Consider the following 21,246-nt stretch of genomic DNA (forward strand, 5'->3'; position numbering starts at 1 on the left):
TTAAATCCTGCTTTCTAAATAACCTTGGAATATTTCCCTTCAAAACAACAACAGGATGGGAGAAATAAACAGGAAATGATAATGTGGTCTTTTGTGGGGGATCTTTTTTTATATGTGTTTCTTATATTCAGGGCCAAAGACTGTGTATATAGCATGTAACATCAAAGGAATGAACACAGTAATCATTCATATATATAAGATTAAAACAACATATTAATTCTTATAGCATCTTCCACCTGGAAAGATCAACAGGCTTAATGTACATGAATTGATTAATTTTCATAATTACTCCTCTTCTCTCAATATTGATAATAAAACTAAAATCAAATTCAAGTGGTTTGGGTAATGTTAGAAGAAATAAGGATTTAAAATTAATAGAGAAATGGAGACAGTACTTCTACAATTGAAACAAAAGAGTAACATTAAATAGTCAGATGGAACTCCTCAAAAATTTTGGTCCATAGAAAGCTTTTTTTCTAATTGTGTTTTTTGTGGGAGATGAGGCTGGGATGTGACAAGTTAATAGAGTAGTCTGTACTGTAAATTATGAGTATTTAATTTTTAATGAAGTCAGAAAGTATGCCCAATAGACTTTGAATTATGTTTGTAATGCCTCAGCAAATTGGGTTACCTCAACTTCCTGATACATGATGCTTTAACAGCTAATAATTTATGATCTTATGAACTTCCCAAAATGAGTTCTTTCTTTCTCTGAGCCAGCAACCTAAGTTCTAGGCCAACCTTTCCAATAGCTGGCTAAGTGATTTGAACAAGCCTCAACTTTTGTGGCTCTAAATTCTTCTTGTGTAAAAAATGAAGGGACTGGATCAGATGATCTCTAAATTTCTAAAAATTAAAATTTCATGATGGTAATTTTGCCACCATCTTGGAATGGAAACGTGGTGAAGAATGCAGAACTCAGAAACAATAAAAACATGAGTTCCACCTGGTTCTCACTAGCTGTGACCACACCAAGTTTGTTAACCGCAATCTCCTTTTCAACATAATGAGATGACACTATTGATACCTCATTTTCTATCATAAGGATCAAATGAAATATTATCTATCATGTATGTTGGTTTGGGCAACCTCAAAAGGCCATATAAATGAATTATTCATTCCAGTTTGTCTCTATAACTAACCTAGTCTAACAGGAATGCATTTCCCCAATTCTACCTACCTTCAAAGACCATTAAATATAAGATACTATTCACTAGGTTTAAATCCTGGATTTCTTAAATGAACAACAATAAGTCCTCTTGAGATAATGGTAACCTAAGGTCCCAAAGTTCATTCTTAAGGCACAACTGAGACATAAATACCAGCTAAGAAGACCTCATTTTAAAGACCAGAGCCTTTGTTGGACTCAGGGTTCTAAGGTGACAGAATTTTTTTATAGGTTTTTTTTTTTGCAAGGCAAATGAGGTTAAGTGGCTTGCCCAAGGCCACACAGCTAGGTAATTATTAAGTGTCTGAGACTGGATTTGAACCCAGGTACTCCTGACTCCATGGCCGGTGCTTTATCCACTACGCCACCTAGCTACCCAGGTGACAGAATTTTTAAAAAAATCTTATTATTTGTTTTTGAATGAGAATCATAATCATCACAGCAGTAGAGTATTTTGGTAATACCACTAATTCCTAACTCCCAACTTTTGGGGGAATAAGAAGGTAAGAATTTAAGAATTTAATCACATTCCACAAATATGATTTCTCTTAATATGATTCCAAGATTTAGAGTCAGACTTTGAATTAGTCAGTCCCAAATCTATCAACTGCATGATTTACAGTCTTGTAGAAATCATCTTGGGTTCCTGTTCTTTCGAAGTTCTTGGGTCTCTGGATGGTATGGTATTCCTTTTGGTGTAGGATTGGATGAGATGGCCACTGAAGTTACAATTCCGTAAAATCCCATAATTCTATAGTTGCTTTTTCTTCTCTTTCTCCATCATCACAATTATTACCAAACAGTATTGTTGAATAATTCTCAAGGTTAATATCTTTATTTTTCACTGTTAATCATTGACTAATAAATATTCACTCATAGAGACTGTTTGATTTCACAGAATCAGTAGTTGCCAAGGTAATTAGATATACTGGCACATGCCTACCTGCCTTTTTCTCCTTTTTAGTCTTGGTTTCACAACAAACTTTGGAGAAGTGATGTTCATTTGTTGAAATTCTGAAATATAATAAAATAAATTATATTTTTATCAACTATAATAGGATCTATAATGCTCCAACAAAGTTATTAGTTCTATCCACACTTAGTAATTCTATAATAATCATGCTTCTGATAGTAGTAAATCCATTCATATGATCATAGATTTAGAATTTAAGAGATCTGCTTTTAGAGGCTGTCCAGTCTGAATCCCTCATTTTATAGATAAGGAACTGATATCTAGAGAAACTAAGCTATTTCTCCAAGATCCTAAAGATAGTGTGAGAGGTCCTCTGAATTCAATATCAGTCCTCTTACCAGTAACAGTTAAAGAAGTAGATCCAGATACTGACTGTTTTATGATAATGATAGACTTGGAGATGATAAAGAAGATGATAAAAATGATAAAGAAAACATACCTAAAGATCATGAGATCTTTATTTTACTCCCCAACAGTTTTGGTACACCCCTCAAATAGTTAACACCTTGATGTCAGATACTACTATTCAAAAAAATGTGATTCTAATCTTTTACATCAAACACCATTTATCCTAATAAATAATGAGATAGATAAAGGAAATTGGAAACATAAAAAGAAAAAGAATTTGAATAACCAAACCACATCAAAAAATTCATAAAAAAAATCAACAGTTGATGAAGAAATAATAGTATTTTCCAAATCAGCATGATATAGTCAATAGGCTGCAGAGTCCACCTTGGAGTCAGAAGACCTAAGTTCAAGTCATACTTCTGTTATATATTGGCAATGTCACTTAATTTCTCCATTCTCCGAAACTACCAACTACAGATCATTTATGCTATCTGTTTCTGGTAGAGGGTATTTCCTCCACTAATGAAATTATATTTCTGGATTTTAAAAAATGAACTCTCACTTTGCCAATAACATAATATCCATTAATCCCATTTCTTTAGAATCTCAGACACCCAGGTCACATGATAATTCCCAGGAGAGAGTGACACACAGACTGTGTGAATGGATGTAAAGTTCATTATGAATCTTGCAAATACAAAAGGGAAATATTTGTATTGAAATAGATAAAACACTACAAATTTACTGGGGCTTCTAACTTTCTAAAGACTTGAGGGTTCAATGGGCTGAAGGAATCCTTTGGCAGGCTCTCTATGTGATCTAAGTTCTGCAATTCTGAGGTTTTCCCCATTATCATTTCTACTACTCATATAGATGATCTGAATGTTTACCTGAATTCATACTATAACCCTTGATGTGCCTAATTTTATTTTATTTTATTTTTTAAGTTTGTTTTTTTTTGGGGGGGGGTTGCAAAGCAAATGGGGTTAAGTGGCTTGTTCAAGGCCACACAGCTAGGTCATTCTTAAGTGTCTGAGGCCGGATTTGAACTCAGGTACTCCTGACTGCAGGGCAGGTGCTCTAGCCACTGTGCCACCTAGGCACCCCTAATTTTATTTTTAAATATATATTTAACATACTCTGCTTATGGGAAAAGTCACATTAAACATTCAATCTAAGTAACTCTAAGGAAATTCTGAAATATCCTAGAGAAATATTCACTAAAGAATGTAGTGGAATTTCTACTCAGAATTAGAAAAAAGTTAAAGTTGTGAGGGCTCCTTTTAAGTGTATGTCAAGATATCTTCTTAGTTAAGTTTACCAGTTGGGTAGTATTTGACAGAATCTGTCTATTTACTTATGAAAACTTGTTAGGACTATAAGCAATACCATGGATTTGTTCTATTATCATTTGTTTCCATGTAACCAAGTCACATTAATCAATGATACTGAAATAGTTGAATGTTATCTTGCCTTTCTCTAATGCTCATCTAGGATCATCAATTTAGCCCCAGAAGGGACCTTATTCATCTTCAAGTCTAATTCCTCATTTCGTAGATAAAGAAAGTGAGGCCCTGAGTGTTTAAGTGACTTGCCTGAGGTCACAAAATAGTAAGGAAAACAAGCTGGGATTTGAACTGAGATCCTCTGACTCCAAATCATGCAAAGATCTTTTCATATACCATTATGTAGTTCATTATCCATGATGAAGAACAGCATGCAAAAATAATTCCCACTATTGGCCCACTTCACAGATATAAGATGGAGAAATAAACAGCAGTGCATCAGAAAAAGATCTAGGGACCCTTAGTGAACGTAAGCTCAATGTGTTAACAGTGAGATACAGTAATCAAGAAAGTCATAGAGATAGCATAGCATCTTGAACTAAGTGGGGATTATTCAGCTGTCCTTTCCTCAAGTCAGACTACACTTAATAGTACTACATAGTCAACAATCTTGAGTTCATACTCTATGATAATTGGTTGAAGGAACAGAGGATTTTTGACCTAAAGAAAAGACATAGGAAAGTTATTATAGCCATCTTCCAAAATTTAAAAGCATGTCAATAGAAGAGGGATTAGACTTGTTTTTAAATTCTGGGTCCCAAAACTGGGACCAACAGGTGGTAGCAAAGGAGAAAATTTAAGTTTGAGGTAAAACAGTTAGAGATATCCCAAAATAGAATGCACAATTATGGTGGATGGTGAGTTATTCCCTGGAAGTCTTCAAACATTTGTCACTTGTCAGCATCACTATAAAGGAAATTCTTTTTCAGGTACTGGTATAGATAGTTATTAGATAACTATAGTGAATGTTTTAAGTGCTATGTAGCCATAGTAGATGTCCTTAATTTTCTTTTTATCTTATATAGAAATAAAATAATGTTGATTATCATATTGGCTCTAAGCAGTAAATTTACTTTTCAAGGAATTTTCTAGACAATGGGGATATTGTGCTTCTTCTAAACTAACATTTACTGAAATGTATGCAAATGAACTTCTTTTTCTCTTAATTGACATTTCTACCTAAATTTCTCAGAAGATGAAGGACTACCATTAATGCATTCTGCCTTTCTAAGAGAAGCAAATTTCAGAAATGAGAAGAAAATAGTAGGATGCCACAGGAAAAGAATTACAAGAGAGAAGCACCTAGAGATTAAATTCATCAAGAGATAAGTTTTGAAAAACGAACTGTTTGAAAGACATTAGTAATAATGATAGAACTGCTAAGTCATCACACAGACCACCTGCCTTCAAAGAATCCTAGGTGACAATGAGGAATTATAGGGCGTCTTTTAGCAATTCTGTAATCTAATAATACCAGAGGAGGGAAGAATTTCATTAATTACATGGACCCTTAGTTCCATATCAATTACTGCTTTAGCTGATGCTCCCTGGAATGCTTATTAAATCACACTTCTATTTTCATGCCTATTTCTTATTTCATGTTTTATGATTATTACTAATTCTCCTCACAAAAGAACAACTCTAGAAAGTTTTGCGAAATCACAGAACCAGCAGCATGATGGGTTTTATTTTAAAGTGATAAATGCATATTCATAGAAGTCCCTCATTAACCGGATGGCTTTTCTCATTTGCACATCCTTTAAAGGGATTGTTCTATTTCTTGAGGACTGATATTCCAGTATCTTCTGGTAAGAGGGTCAAGAAATCATGGAAGCAGAGATTTTTAAGGAAGCACATTCCAACTCTCATTTTACTGATGAGATCCATACTACCTATTCATGGGTGACTAGGTGATTGAAGGGAGGAAGAAACCATTTCCAAACTGGATAACTTAAAAACTACAGATGCCCAGGGTATTCTCTTGCCCCCTCCCCAAAGAGAAAATTAGGTGTAAGATATTAGTACAGTTCATGTAAAAGTATTGTGGGAGAATTCTTAGAATTCTACCCAAGAATGAAAAACATTGACCATTTTTGCTAGTCCACTGCAAAATGATTCACTGATACAAACCAATCTTGCTCTAATTGGGCATCTCTGTTGCTAGATTCATGGAATCTAATTTTAAAAGAAGTTTCCTTCAGTTTGCCCAAGATAACCTTCCCCAGTAAAAACATTATAAATATAAAGGAAATTTTTATTTTCCTTCACACTTCAGCATGACTCTGCATCTGAAATTCTCATGAACAACTAAAGGCTACCAACATTTTCCATGTAGATTAGTTTCAAGGCACTGAGGGGGAATGAAGGCAATGAAATGAAATAATAAAGAACTTTTTAAAAAGTGAGCAGATGGGAATCATACCAGATGGCAGGTCATCCAAGGGAAATTCAAACAGTCTGGATTTGTAAACTGAATGGAAATGGAAGTCCTCCTGAAATAACACAAATCAGTACAGTTTAAGCATAGAAAACAAACCATCTCATAGCCTAAGGCAATCCCCTCAATCGGCTGCAAAATCAGATATATTTAGAAACATCATGCTTTCATTCTATTCCCAGTCTTGGCCTTGAGGGGAAATGAGCCACCATCTATCCACTTCTCTAAACTCCAATAGTCTTGCCTACAACCACAAGGTTAAATAATAAACCATAATACAATAATATAATAAACTATAAAGCATAAAATTACATAAGTAATTGATTATCATTATTAATATTTATTATTTGGGAGAAATGTGGCATAGTAGAAAGAGACCTGGACCTGGAATGGAGAAATCTGGATTCAAATCTCAGCTTGGACTGATAAGTAAGGCCATAATAAGTAAGTAATCATGAGTTATAAAGCCATAAGCAATTCATTTAACTATTCTGAGCCTCAGTTTCCTCATCTGTGAAGAAGGTAATAATATCTGTACCATCTGCCTTATATCATTACCATGAAGTCAGCTGTTTGAAAATCATAAAGAACTATCAAAACACAAGTATTAGATTAGAGGGGAGAGTCCCTGATTAACTTCAGGAACATAGAATATAGAGTAGAATTGGAAGGGATTTTAGGGGTGATCTACTCCAAATCACTCATTTTACAAATGAAGAAACTGAGCTTCAGAGCAATGAGGGAATTTTCCAAAGTCTCATGGGTTATAATATCAAGAGATGAGATTCAAATCAGGTTATCTGACTCCATCTAGAACTCTGTTCTTTGGAAGTCAAAACTCTATTAACATGGCTGCTGTAGGACAGGAAACAAATGAATTGATCAATTTGCATGGAAAAGCCAACTGGAAATCATAAGATCCCAGAATTTGAACTAGAAAGAATCTTAGAGGCCATCAAAACAAATTCTCTCATTTAAAAGATAAGAAAACTGAGGTAAGAGAAATTAAGTGACCTCTCCATTACTGAATGCCTAACTAAGGCTAGATTTGAATGAAGGCCTTCCTATCTCCAAGTCCAATGGCCTATCCACCATGCCCTCTAGTTGTCATAGCAGAAGATGGCTTTGGTTCATTGAGTTCTGGGTTAGAGGTCCAGCATACTTCCACTGAGTCACACTGCTAGACAAAGTTTGGTGTTACAGATTATGTGATTTATTCTCAGTGACAATGAGCCTTTCAAGAGAGCCCCTTCCCCATAGAAATATGCACACCAGACTCCCTAGTGCTCTGAAGGAAATGATCAATGTCCCAAGCAAAAACTGTATTAAAATCAAAGTATCATACAAAGAGAGGTAAAAACAGAAAACCACAGCATTATTTTTTTTTTAGGTTTTTTGCTAGGCAACGGGGTTAAGTGGCTTGCCCAAGGCCACACAGCTAGGTAATTAATTATTAAGTGTCTGAGGCCAGATTTGAACTCAGGTATTCCTGACTCCAGGGCCAGTGCTCTATCCACTGTGCCACCTAGCCGCCCCTACAGCATTCTTCTTTAAGAACAATCAGGGGTTGTTAGGAAGAATTCCTTTTTCTTCACCCATTTATTCATAAAACTGATTATTATGAATCTGATGCAATGATATGAACACCATGGTCAAGTTATCTGTGAAATCACCTCAAAGCTGCATTAATGCATCAAATTATGATGTAATGAGCATTCGGCAGATGGGAAAATTTATCTTATTAAGATGTTTTTGGAAAGATAATTGCTAGTGAATGGAAAAATCTTTGTGGGTTCATCATAAATATTCTGCTTGACTAAGTCATTTGAACAATACTGTATGCTGCAAGGAAATATGTTTGACTTTACATCATGTCAACAGGTCCTGTTTTTATCTATAGGCAGTGGTGTAAACTCAATTTTAGCTAAATATAGATAAGGAGATTTTTCTGTCACTATGAAAGAAAAGAAGAGTATGCCTTAAGAGTCTCAGGTCCTCTCCAATCTTAGATTTTAAAGGAAACCATGTTACTCACCTCTGAACAGACAAGATGTGATAGAATGAGACATTTATTGGATATGGTCAATGTGGAATTTTGTTTTGCTTGACTATACAAATTAGCAAAGAACATTTGTTTTTGTTTTTGTTTTATTCCAATGGAAACTGAGAGTTGGAGATGGGAGGGAGAGAAAAATAGATTAATGTTAATTAAAAAGAAATAATTTAAAGAGACTTTAAATATGAGTAGCTTTAGGGGGGGAGTGTTATCTGGGGAAAATGTAGGGGCACAGAGGGAGAAGATGTATGAGAAAATATGTCTAATCTCATAGGACGTCTCAGAGATAGGTAGCTTCAGAAACCTTCCCAGTAAAGTATTTAGTCCCTTACATCAGATTCCCCTAAATTCTGTCTTCATTCCCCTCCCTAAAATTTAACGACAAGAATGTACAAGATTTATTTATTCCTCCACTTGGACCAATGGAAGCAAAACATACCTGGGAGGTGTCATTTTCTTCTGGCTCGATAAGATATGTATGGTTCCCATCATAGAACATTCCACTGTCAAGGACAGGAAAATGATTAGACAGAGGTATTGACTTATTCTCCATTTAAGAAATCACCAGAAATCATTTAAAGAAATCACCAGCAGCTATACCCTCAGTCTGGCTTCCAACTTCTATTTTCATTTGCTTCCACCAACATGAATGGGTCAGTATAGAATGCTTAGTGTCTGAATTTTCAAGGCTCTGTGTTAGCTAGCTAGGCATGGCACAATAAAGTTTAAATACTGGGTTTCTGCTCTCAAAGAAGATAAGAAGGTAAAGAAAAGCAAGTCCTGGGAGTATAGGTAGTGGGAGGCCAAACACCATTAAGGGCAACCTTTTAAAAGTATTTATTGAATTCTTTTCTGGTTTTTTTTTTACATAATTGTTTTGACAGAAGGGAGGATTGAGGGGGGAATGGGAAGGGACAAGGGAGAACAAAGGAGAAAAGAGAAAGGAGAAGAGAGATACAGACTGAGGTCCACAGCTTAAGGTGGAGTCAAATTGTAGGGGGAAATGAATGAAAGATGAGGAAGGATTAACAAAAGAATTGAGATAGGAAGTTACCACTATTTTTGTTTATCACCTATCATGGTAAATTAAAATAAATCTATTGATTTTCCTTTATGCTACTTCCCAAAGACTAGCAATTCAGCTAGCTCCCACTCCTCTGATCACATTTCCTGTTTGTCAAAGGGGCCAATGTCAGAGGCATTTAAAGTGCTTACTTTTGGGAATCAATTCAGTGTACACCAAAATACCAAATAAATGAACTTTCCCTTTTATCTAGAATCAAAGAAAGATTATTCATATATATACAGATAGATAGATATGCATATATGTAAATCAAAATACCAGAATTTTCCAAGAAAGACCATAAAGATATGATTACATGTACTGTTTATGAACTAACATTTATTCCTCACTCTGTTAATGTTAAAGTAAAAGATAATTCAAGCTAAGCTACTATTATCATTATCATCATCATCATCATCGTAGTTGCAAAAGGTTCTTAAATGACATCATCATCATCATCATTATCATCATCATTGTAGTTCTGAAAGATTCTTAAATGACTTCTGCCACCAATAATTCAAAGAGAAAAATTAAGCAAAGGAACAAAAGTCACTTAAGAACCTTGCATTATAGGGCCAGCTAGGTGGAACAGTGGATAGAGCACTGGATCTGGAGTCAGAAGGACCTGAGTTCAAATCTGACCTCAGACACTTAAAAATTACCTAACTGTGACCTTGGGCAAGTCACTTAACCCTATTGCCTTGCAAAAAACAAAGAACATTGCATTGATAATTCCAATTTTTCCCTTCTTATTTCACTGAGGCTATTTAAAGAGTTTCTTCTTTTATCTTCCCCATCATTTCATATTCCCACCTTGTCTTCCCAGATCTCATACTTAATAAATCTAAAACAGATTCTGAGTCTTTTCTCCAAGACCCTTCCCTCTTCTGATTTTCCTGATTTCTACTGAAGGCCCTACCACCCGTCTGATTTCTGTGTTATCCCTGATTCCTTTCCCTCTCTCACTACACATGAGTAATCAGTAGCCACAACATCTCTACATCTTACACTTTTTACTCATCCAGCTACCATCTTAGTTCAGATCCTTATCACTTTCCACCTAGATTGTTTTAACAGCCTCTTAACTGGTCTCCCTATTTCAAATCACTCCTCATTTCAATCCATCCTCTGCTACCAAAGACAAAATCTTTTTAAGTACAGATTTATTTCAAACTCCAGTGGTTCCCTATTGCCTTTAAAACCAAATATCAATTACTACTTTTTTTTTAAGCACTTCTTATGCTGCTGTGGTTGCTGTTCAAATGCTTCATTTTTATCTGTCTCTTTATGACTCCATTTAGGATTTTCTTGGTTTACTATATTAGAGTGGCTTACCATTTCCTTCTCTGGTTCATTTTACAAATGAGGAAACCAAGTCATACAGGATTAGGTGACTTGCAAGGGGTTACACAGCTAGTAAGTGACTGTGGCTGAATTTGAACTCAAGCTTTCCTAACTTCAGGTCTAGCTCTATGCACTGTGCCAAATAGCTTCCAATTTATTCTGTACATACTTATATATACTCTGGTGATTTTTCATTATAATGTAAGCTCTTAATGAATAGGATTTGTGCTAGATTGCTAGTAGAACTTCATAGAACATAATGGGACATTAATAAATTCTGGTTGATTGATCCCAAGATTTAAAATGATGTCAGTGGCATTGCTGCCAATTTTAAGAAAATTAGTCATTCATGTATGGCATGTCTAGAAAGAAATGGCAAACCACTACTGTCCCTTTGACAGGAAAACCCCAAATGGGTTCACAAAGAGGAAGATTTGATTAAAATAAATCAACAAAAACTACACATCTATAACTCTCATGATAAATGCTCACTAACTAGAAAGCACTGTGTTTAAGGGAAAAAAAAACAGACATTGAGAAATGGTTATTTCTTATAATATTCCCCAAGCATTTTGGATAAATGGGAACATATTATAAGTTGGCATTCCAAGGAAGAAATGTAGCCAGCTACTGCTCTGATCACCACTTCCTAGGATGTCAGTTGATTATGATAAACTATAGAACCACAAATAACTAATATCTGTAATAAGTCTGCATTTTTCACCCTAGCTCCTCCAATAAATTATGGCCTGTTTCTTTTACCTCCTTATTCACTTATATAAGTACTTGAGATATCAGAAGATATTACTGGATGTCACATTGGAAAGCTAGATTCAGGCAAGGTGAGCTTAAAAGTACTAATACTAGTAACAAAATAATAACAAACATTTATATAGCACTTTAAGGTTAAACACTTCAAAAATATTATCTCATTTTAAGTGGGATTGTCTCATGATGATGATGATGATGATACACTTGGGTGTGGGTGCTTTAAAGTCATATTCTCATTTTACAGATAAAAGAAACTGAGGCTGAGAGAGTTTTGGTAATGTAGGGTTATGCAGCTATTAAGTATCTGAAGTAATATTTGAACTCGAGTCTTCCAAAAGTCAGGTCCAATTCTCTATCTTCTATATGACTTAGAGGTCAGCAATTAAGATTATGACTCCAGAAATGTAAACAGGAAGTATTAAATCATGTCATAAAAAGGGGGCTGAGGTCCTAACTGTGCTTCAATCCCAGAACCGATTCAGTTCAAACCTAGAACTTCAGATAAAATGGAAACTGAACTAGATAGACTATGTTCAAGAATCCTTACATCTCTAATGTTCTAAGATCCTATGAACTTCAGTCTTGGTAACAATACTGAATAAATGTGATCACCTTATCATATTATATTCATTTAGAAAGGATATTTATAGGAGCTTGAGAGTATTTTTAAGTTAGGAACTAAGGCTGATCAAGTAATTTTATTAAGCAATATTACTGTTTATATAATGACAAATACTATACTAGTAAACAATATATTCTTCATTAAACAATTAACAAACAAGAATTTGATTGCCAGCTTGCTATACCTTAATGCCATTCTATCTTTCTAAGCTTACCTTTTATTTTTCTCATTTTATGCTCCAATCAAATGGGTTATTATTCTGTCTGTCTCTTGAATATTTATTGTGTATTTGGGCATCCTAGTTTTTGCTCAGGCTAGTTCCTTTGCTAGGAATGCCCTTTCTTCTCTTTTTCTTTTGAATTCCTACTCATTCCTTAAACCACTATTTCCATGTAAATTCTACCAGGAAAGGTTCTCTGACCCTCCCTTCTCCATTGACAATATCAAATGAGATAATATTTGGAGAGTATTTGGCACAGCTCCTTGAACATAGTATGTGTTTAATAAAATAAACGAATTGTTCTCTTTCTTTTCCCTTCATATAGTATTATGTAATGCTCTGTGTCTGGATCTCATCCTGATCCTGGACTGTGGTCTCCTGGATGGCAGGAGCTATGTCTTACCTGGACTTAACATCTCTCCCAGTGTTTTTCACCTTGTTCTGCATACAGTTGGCATTTAAAAATGTTTATAGTATTGCAAATATCATATATATATATATATATATATATATATATATGATATACAAAAAGTCTTAAGTGGATACACCCCATGATTTCAGTGTTATAGGCAGCTACCAGTGAAGAATTTTTTCTGCCAATGTGGATAGACCATTATGTGCTCTACAATTTAGTCATGGAGAATCACCTAGGGCACTGACAATGATAGATCAGTGAACCAGGTTAGGTATATATTGCACAGTAATAAATGACCATAGTAATATAATGTTCAAATGCAAGCTTTTGGGACAAGAATATATCATTTGAAAAAAATTAGTAGGAAAACTGGAGAACAGTTTGGCAGAAACCAATATCTCACACCATAATCCAAAGAAAGGACAAAATGGTTAAATGATTTAGACATAAAGGTTGATATTACAGGAAATTAGGTGAGCATGCAAAAAATGTACCTGTCAGATCTATGAATAAGGGAAGAGTTTATGACCAGGATGATCACACCGTCAATATGCAACAGAGAGAGGTCTTTCTGCCTATAATAATCTAGTTAACATATAAGATATGTAGTTTCATGTTATTTGGGAAAAACACATAGTTTTGTGCATTTTAAAACAGAAAACTGGTGATAATCATGTTTTAAAAGTTACTCAATTTTATGTTTTCATTTTGTTGAGTTTGTAATTAATATATTTTTTATTTTCTAAATGTAATTTGTATGTTCTAAGTATTTCTGAAAGTCAAAAATTTAAAAATAATGTAGAATCTTTGTATTTCAATTCTAAAATAGTAATTTAAATATTAAAAATGCAAATAAATAATACAATATGTTTTCCAATTTTTGTGTTCTCAGTTTTGTCTTTTCTTCTGAATGATACTATAATTTTATTGATGTTAAATATCATAAGGAAATGCTCCCCAAATCTTTATATTTATAGTCCATAAAGGCTTATTCATCCCTACTAACATCATTTCCTTCTCTAAAATGCTCTATGAAAAGAACTTGTTGGAATCTGAGATGAAAGCAGCAATTTTTATAAGTCACCACCAGGGGGTAGTAAACTCATATGTGAGTTGCTTCCTTCCTAGAGGTTCTACTAACAACCTAAAATCTAAGGGGGGGGGGTGTCACTGGACCACCCAGACCTGACATTATAGAACAATCTTTCATCTCTGGAATATGTGTTCGTGCAAGTTTTTGCAAAAAAAGGCACCAGACTTTAATGCTTCCCATTTTGTTTTCTTTACCTTAAGATTACAAATCGGAAAAAAAAAATCTATTTTTATGTCATTCTGTTCTGGGTTATTTGCAAGAGGCAAGTCATCAAGTCATAGCTAAATGAGCATAATCTGTATGCCAGAGACAGCATGTACGATGATTTAATGGTTAATAACTTCTCACAAAATGCATTTTCTCTAGGACTTTTTGATCTGACTGTCAGTCTGGAAGATGCCACAAGTAAAACTGGGTGATAAACTATCTGAGACGGGGCTGAGTGAAGCATTTTTATTCCACGTTCTTATCTAATGAAATTTAAGCCAAAGTATGCCTTACCTGCACATAGCTATGAGCATACCATTAAACTACAACTTCTAAAAACAATGCCTGTGCCTAGAATATGATTGAACAAAAGCTTCCATTTTATTTTTTGTCCAGATCTGTGATTCTGGTCATTAAAACTCTTTTTAAAAAAATGCAGATTCTGCAATATAAGATCTCAGAGAGCTGACCACCAAGAGGTTAAATGATTTATCCACAGTCATACAGGCATTATATATCAGAGGTAGAATATGAATCCAGGTCTTCTTGATGGTTCTCTGTAGCATTTCTCTCACCAGTCACTTATTTGTATGACTTCAGTTTTTTACCTCAAAAACTACAGATTGGCACCAACTCTAGATTATATTATACCCATCACTATGGAGTCTCAAAGGGAGCTTAGAAAACATTAAATGTAATCTTGTTTTATAAATAAAGAAGCTAAAGACAAGGAAGATCAAGGGGAAAAGTTAGGTCCTGAGTTGGAACTCAAACCCAAGTTTACTTTTCTTTTTCAGAAAGAATTTTCTTACCATAAAGGTTGTGAGCTAAGAAGTAGTTCACTGAAAAAAAAGGTACAAATTGCATTCTATGAAGATCTAGGGGAACAAAATCATCATGAATCTAGTATGGTCAAGGATTAGTCTGCCTGGAAGCAAAGGTTTCAAATTCAGGAACTTCTATCTGTCGTTCATTTCCAAATAAAAAATAATTGGTTTATATATCAATAAATTACTGTTAAGTGTTTGCAGAGACTTAGTATAATGGGTAGAGCATTGAAATTAGGAAAACTTTGGTTTTTAATCCCACCTTATACTGGTTATAAGACTGTGGAAAAGTCAAGTAATCTCTTGTTCACAGGCAATTCTAAAGATATGTTATAGAGAATCTGTCAATCTGTGGCAATGGAGAAAACTTTCACACTGGGAGTTACCCACACAGATGAAATCACAGGTTTAGACTATATTTGCATAAACAGAGATATCTATGTGTTTAAGCATACATGTGTGTTTGTGTGTAACTGTAAAAATGCTAAAATGTAACTAAGTAAAACTAAAACAATCAAATTATTCAAACATTTTGTGTGTGTGTGTGTGTGTGTGTGTGTGTGTGTGTGTGTGTGTGTGTGTATACACATACACTGTGATAAAAATCAGGTTACAACATCCTCCAAATACTACTACTTTTTTTTTTAGATTTTTGCAAGGCAAATGGGGTTAAGTGGCTTGCCCAAGGCCAAACAGCTAGGTTATTATTAAGTGTCTGAGGCTGGATTTGAACTCAAGTCCTCCTGACTCCGGGGCCGGTGCTCTATCAATTGTGTCACCTAGCCGCCCCAAGAATATTACTTTCTTAAGGAAAAATTCTGAGTAGTATATCATAAGAGAAAGTTTCAATCAAATCTCTTTGGAGGGGGCAGCTAGGTGGTACAGTGGATAAAGCACCAGCTCCAGAGTCAGAAGTACCTGAGTTCAAATCTGATCTCAGACACTTAATATGCCCTATGTGACCTTGGACAAGTTACTTAACTCCATTGCCTTGCAAAAACAAAAAAAAATCTATTTGACTTATAAACAGCTGAAATGTAAGCTCATCCCTACATGTATCTAACAGAAAGATAGCTAAAGTGGAAAGTGTAGATTTGAAAAAAAGTTGCAAATTTAGAGGTGAAGACATGCAATCTTATGTACAGATGATTAAAAAATAAACATGTTTCAGCACCACATGGTACCTTGTACAAAAACAGACTACGCATTAGAACATAGAGATAGTGTAAATAAGTATATCAAGAAGATTTAACTAAATGCATCATTTATAGGCTACCATGCAATATAGACAGTACCATGCAATATAGACAGTACAAGCAAAAATTAAATGGAAACCTAATAATGACATCCTAAATAAGTAGGATAAAGAACAAATAATAGAACCAATAAACATGTGAAAAGAGATGACAGAGATGATGAATAATGAAAATAATATTAATAATAATTAATGAGATAATGATGGAGACAATATATCTAAATTTCTAGGTCAAAAAAAAAAAACAAACCAGTCAGACTAGAATGCAAACTCTTTGAGGGTAGGACTTGCTTTATTTTCACTTCTACATTACCAGCATCAAAACTTGACAAGTTGTTAATAGTTAATATCTTACTGAATTAATGGGAAAAAAAGAGAGAGCCTACTCCATCCCTGATATGCAACAAACTTTTATTCTGATATCATCCACAATAGACCAGGAAAACAGTAATATCAGAGACTAAGCACTTAAAGATACTAAAGAAAAAAAGAATAATTGAGTAATTTATAAAACTTACTGAAGTCCGTGGCATGTTGACAGGGCAACAAACGAATCAGGGTATCCTCTAATGTGGCCATGGTAGTAACAATGTTCTCCTCCCTGCAAGCGTAAATAGAAAAGATAAAGCTTTGGCTATCATTTCACAGGTTCTTTCCAGAGGGCTCTTTTAATCCTCATAGGAGGGAAGGAAACAAGGAAAGAAGGAGGGAAGGGAGGGAGGGAGGATGGAGGGAAGGAAGAAGGAATGATGGAAGGGAAGGGAGGAAAGAAATAAGGAAGGAACAAAGGAAGGAAGGAAAAAGTCCACATCAGTGGCACATAGTCAGTAAATATAGCATAATATATAAATTCTCCATATAAGCCAAAACCAAAAGTCAGGTCACTCTTCAGTCAAATCACTGGACTGGGAAATACAAGTTGATTGAGCTGTCTTTCAAGGCTGGTAAAAGAGAGAGACAGAAAGAAACCCAAGCAGTCTTTGAACAGGGAAAGGTAAGGTAATCTATTTATTTTCCCACCAGTTAGGGACTCCATGTGAATGACAGTGCAAGGCAGAGCCATTAATTTACCTAATTCCTCTTGAAAGAATATAGGGATTGTGAATCAAAGGATTTTCACATAAAATAAGCAAAAACAGAAAATAAAAGCAGAAACAAAACATCTGCTTGTTCTACCTTTGTAGGACCTAAAAATAGTCTGATAGGTCAAATTCTGACTTTACCAGTAAAGACCAGAATAGACAATTCTCATCAAGTTGTGATTTAAATTCAGAGATTGACAAAGTTCCCTTTACCCAAAATCCTTCCTTTCTTCTGGATGTGGCACTGCCTAAAAGCCAATGTCTCAAAATTCAGTTTTTAGACATGTTGCTTTTGCAGTGATGGCAAACCTGCAGATGGCAGTTGCTTTTGCAGTGATGGCAAACTCAGCTAGAGATGTGTTAGTGTCTACTGGTGGCTTGGATCTGGAATGCAGAACAGAAGTCAGACTAGATAAATAGATTAAAGAGCCACTTGAACTGGGAGAGTAGTAGAAAACATAGGAGTGAATGGAATTCAACTCAATAAAGCATTAATTAAGACCTGCTACCTGTCTAGCACTGAGCTAGGGTTACAAAAACAAAAAATAAATAGACCTGCTCTAATGGAGTTTACATTCTATAGGAATGCCAAGAGAAGAATCTCACAGAAAGCAAGGGTCGAAGACAGCACCTTGGATAGCATTCAACTTTGAAGATTAAAAGGCTTAGTGGCCAGTGAACACAGAAAAGGAGCAGTTAAAAAGGAAGAGTCAGGATAATGTATTGTCTCTGAAGACAGAGAATCTAGTGGGAGAGAGTAGTCTATAGCATCAAGTGAAATGTTACCAGGAATCAAGGAGAATAAGAATGAAGGAAAAAAGTTATTAGATTTGGTGATTGGGTGGCCAAAAGTGATCTCAGAGAGAAAAGTTTCAGTGGAATGATGAGGAGGGGAAAAAATTTTTAAAAGCTGAGCTGAGGAAAGAGTGAGAATTGAGTCAGTGAAGGTAATAGTTATAGATAATCTTTATCCCCTCTCAGAAATGTAAAATTAAAGGGGAGATGACAGAGGTTAGCTATTTGGGGTAGAAGGGTCAAGAGGAGATTTCTTAGATTTAAGGAAACATAAGTATATTGAAGAAGGGAAGAGGTCAGGAGCAACAGGAAAGGATGAAGATTAATGGCACAAAGAGGATTATACTTAGAGCAAGGACCTCAAAGATGTAGTAGGAAATGGGAGTCAAGACAGAAGCAGATTGAATTAGTCTTAGTGAGTAGCAGAAAAAGCTAGTTTTGTGTCCAAAGGGAAACAATGAATGAATTAATATGGATGAGTTCTTCAGATCATCTAGCAGTGGGAAAGTTCCTTTGGAAATGGGAAGTAAGACAACTGATAATTTAAAGAAAATCTTTTCGCTTGGGGCAGTGTTATAGTGGGTAATCAGGCCAGCCAGGGTTCAGCATGTGGATCAGTGGAAAGACAGAGACACAGAGAAAGAAGGCAAGAAGGCAAGAAGGCAAGAAGGCTTAGTTATTCAGTTATTTCAGTCATGTCTGACTCCCCATGATCCCATGTAGGGTTTTTTAGCAAAGATATTAGAATGGTTTGCCATTTCCTTCTTTAATTCATTTTACAGATGAGGAAACTGAAGGGAACAGAGTAAAACAGCCTGCCTAGGATCTAACAGCTAGTAAATGTCAGAGGCTGGATTTGAACTCAGGAAAATTAGTCTTCTTGACTACAGGTATCCACTCTATCCACTGAACCACCTAACTGCCCAGGCAAGGGGCAAACCAAAGTTTAATTTTTTTCTATTTCACAACTGTGATATATTAATTTGACAAAGAATCAATCCTGGCTTTTCCATCTTGGCTAATAGCCTCCTCCTCCAGGCAAGTACAGTAAGTTCTGGTTTAGATAAATTTAATAAAAAATAATTATTCTTTACCTACTCAATATGATTTTAAAACATTAACCCCAAGAGCCGTACTAGTATAAAGCAGATGAACCCTGGGAAGTATATTTTAAAGAAAAAAAATCTCATGGGGAAAGGAGAGGGAGGAACAAGAAGATGAAAAAAAATCTCTTCTTAATTTCCTGATTCTGCAAAACAGGAGTCGTTCCAAAGAGAAACATATGGTCAGGGCACAATTGGCAATAGAGATCAACACTGCAAATGTATTTGAGAGCTCAATATGGCTGAATTGTCAAGATTATCAAATGTTTTTATGACACTACTGGAGAACTCAAATAACAGAATTATAGCCCTAATCGAATCTGACCAAATTCTATGCTGCAAACTCAGAGGTTAGACAATTCATAAGTGAGATAGCTAGTTCTAAATTCCCTTCTGGTTCCAATGGCCTATTAATCTCATTCTTTTCAACAAAAAGTTGTAACTAAATTTTCCTGTGATCTCTTGAGATCTTGTTTACAAGGAAAGGAATGAAGTTTAAAATTCAATTTAACAAACATTTGCTAAGTTCTCACCACTTAATATTGTGCCTGTAACCCCATATTTCCCATTAGCCCTGTGGTTGTTATTATGCATTAGAACACATATGTTGTTATCACTACAGGACGAACCATATTTGAAGAGCTACCACATTCTCTCTGTTCTATTTTCTAACCTAAATATCCCCAGTTCTTTTAATGATCATCAAGGAACATTTTTCCCAGACTTCTAATTTTGATCACCCTCTTCTAGATGTTCATCATCTTATAATTGTCGTTTCTCAAATAGGACAACCACAACTAAAAATAACATTCCAGGTATGGTCTGGCCAGGGCAGAGTTCAATGGGACTAAGGTCTCCCTAGATTTGTCTATAATATTACATCCTTGACTTAGAGTGAGCATACAATGCCCTAGATCTTTTGAAAAATGAATTGTGTCTAGTCATACATCCCCTATCTTGTACTTGTGAAATTATTTTTAATCCAAGTATGAAATTTCATCTCATTAGATTTGGTCCATTGTCCTAGCATGTTGAGGACCTTTTGGATCTAGATTTTGTTACCATCCATATTCACTCTTTATTCATCTATAAATCAACATGCTTGCCATGGAAGCCTATTATCATAATTACAATTATCTCCAAGCAGTCGATATATGTCTTTCTTTTATTCTCTTCTTTATCCCAGCAGAGCTTTTTGTAAAATTCCTTTTAGTTGTCCTTAGCTTCCATTGTCAATATGAATTCATTATAAGTCTTAGAATTCATCACATCCTTCTTGTAGTACCATAGAGAAACTCAAAAGGAAAATATGATTGACTTTTACCATTATAATATGTTATAGTAACACAAGTGAAATAGCAGTCTGGACTATTGCTGAGCTTAGCAGGTGATAGAATTAAATTAAGAACAACAAGAATTGTATACAAATAGGGAAGTTTTTCAGAGTCATTTTCCTGAAACCTGACCTCAAAGGTCAATCTAATTTTTGTTCAATCATCAGGGGTGGAGCCAAGTCAAGTTATAAAGTCCCTAAGGGACATCCAGGGTACTGACTCATCTCCATCTGGAGGGCAATGGACCTGCTTCCAGAAATCATTCAGGTTTTTGATTGGTGTTTCTTCACTCAGTTTAGGGTCCTCAGAATAAGGCTGAGCTTGGAGCAAGGAGAATGTAAATCCTACTTTTCAACAAGAATAATTATTGTCTCCTTAAAATCATCAACTTCTAGAAAATCCCATGCTTTTCTAAGATCATAAGCCATTCTTTAATTCAATTTGTCTGGAACACAAGATAAAGAAAAGACATGGGATAAGCTCTTCACATGGAGAATAAAGATTTCTATATGAAAATATTCTATAAGAAAAGTAGGGGGAAAAGATTTGTCTTCTAATGATAAGTTAATATAATATGAGACAATTTTAGGGAGGAATTCTTTTTTTAAGGTTTTTGCAAGGCAAACAGGGTTAAATGGCTTGCCCAAGGCCACACAGCTAGGTAATTATTAAGTGTCTGAGACCAGATTTGAACCCAGGTACTCCTGACTCCAGGGCTGGTGCTTTATCCACTACACTACCTAGCTGCCACAGGGAGGAATTCTTTACAAAACAGCACCATATT

General features: G+C 35.0%; 1 protein-coding gene across 1 annotated transcript in view; it reads right to left on the minus strand.

Moving 5' to 3' along the window:
• Positions 1-2,062: 2,062 nt before the first annotated feature.
• LOC141494049 (disintegrin and metalloproteinase domain-containing protein 22-like) overlaps positions 2,063-21,246 on the minus strand; it is a 160,400-nt gene continuing 141,216 nt past the window's right edge. The window contains exons 5-8 of the mRNA XM_074195226.1: positions 16,667-16,749; positions 8,771-8,834; positions 6,261-6,330; positions 2,063-2,182 (exon numbers count right to left, since the gene is read on the minus strand). Coding sequence (XP_074051327.1) covers positions 2,088-2,182; positions 6,261-6,330; positions 8,771-8,834; positions 16,667-16,749 — 312 coding nt within the window. The 3' untranslated portion in view covers positions 2,063-2,087. The remainder of the gene's footprint in view (positions 2,183-6,260; positions 6,331-8,770; positions 8,835-16,666; positions 16,750-21,246) is intronic.

Source organism: Macrotis lagotis, chromosome 7 (genome assembly GCF_037893015.1).
Source record: "Macrotis lagotis isolate mMagLag1 chromosome 7, bilby.v1.9.chrom.fasta, whole genome shotgun sequence".
Classification (NCBI taxonomy): domain Eukaryota; kingdom Metazoa; phylum Chordata; class Mammalia; order Peramelemorphia; family Peramelidae; genus Macrotis; species Macrotis lagotis.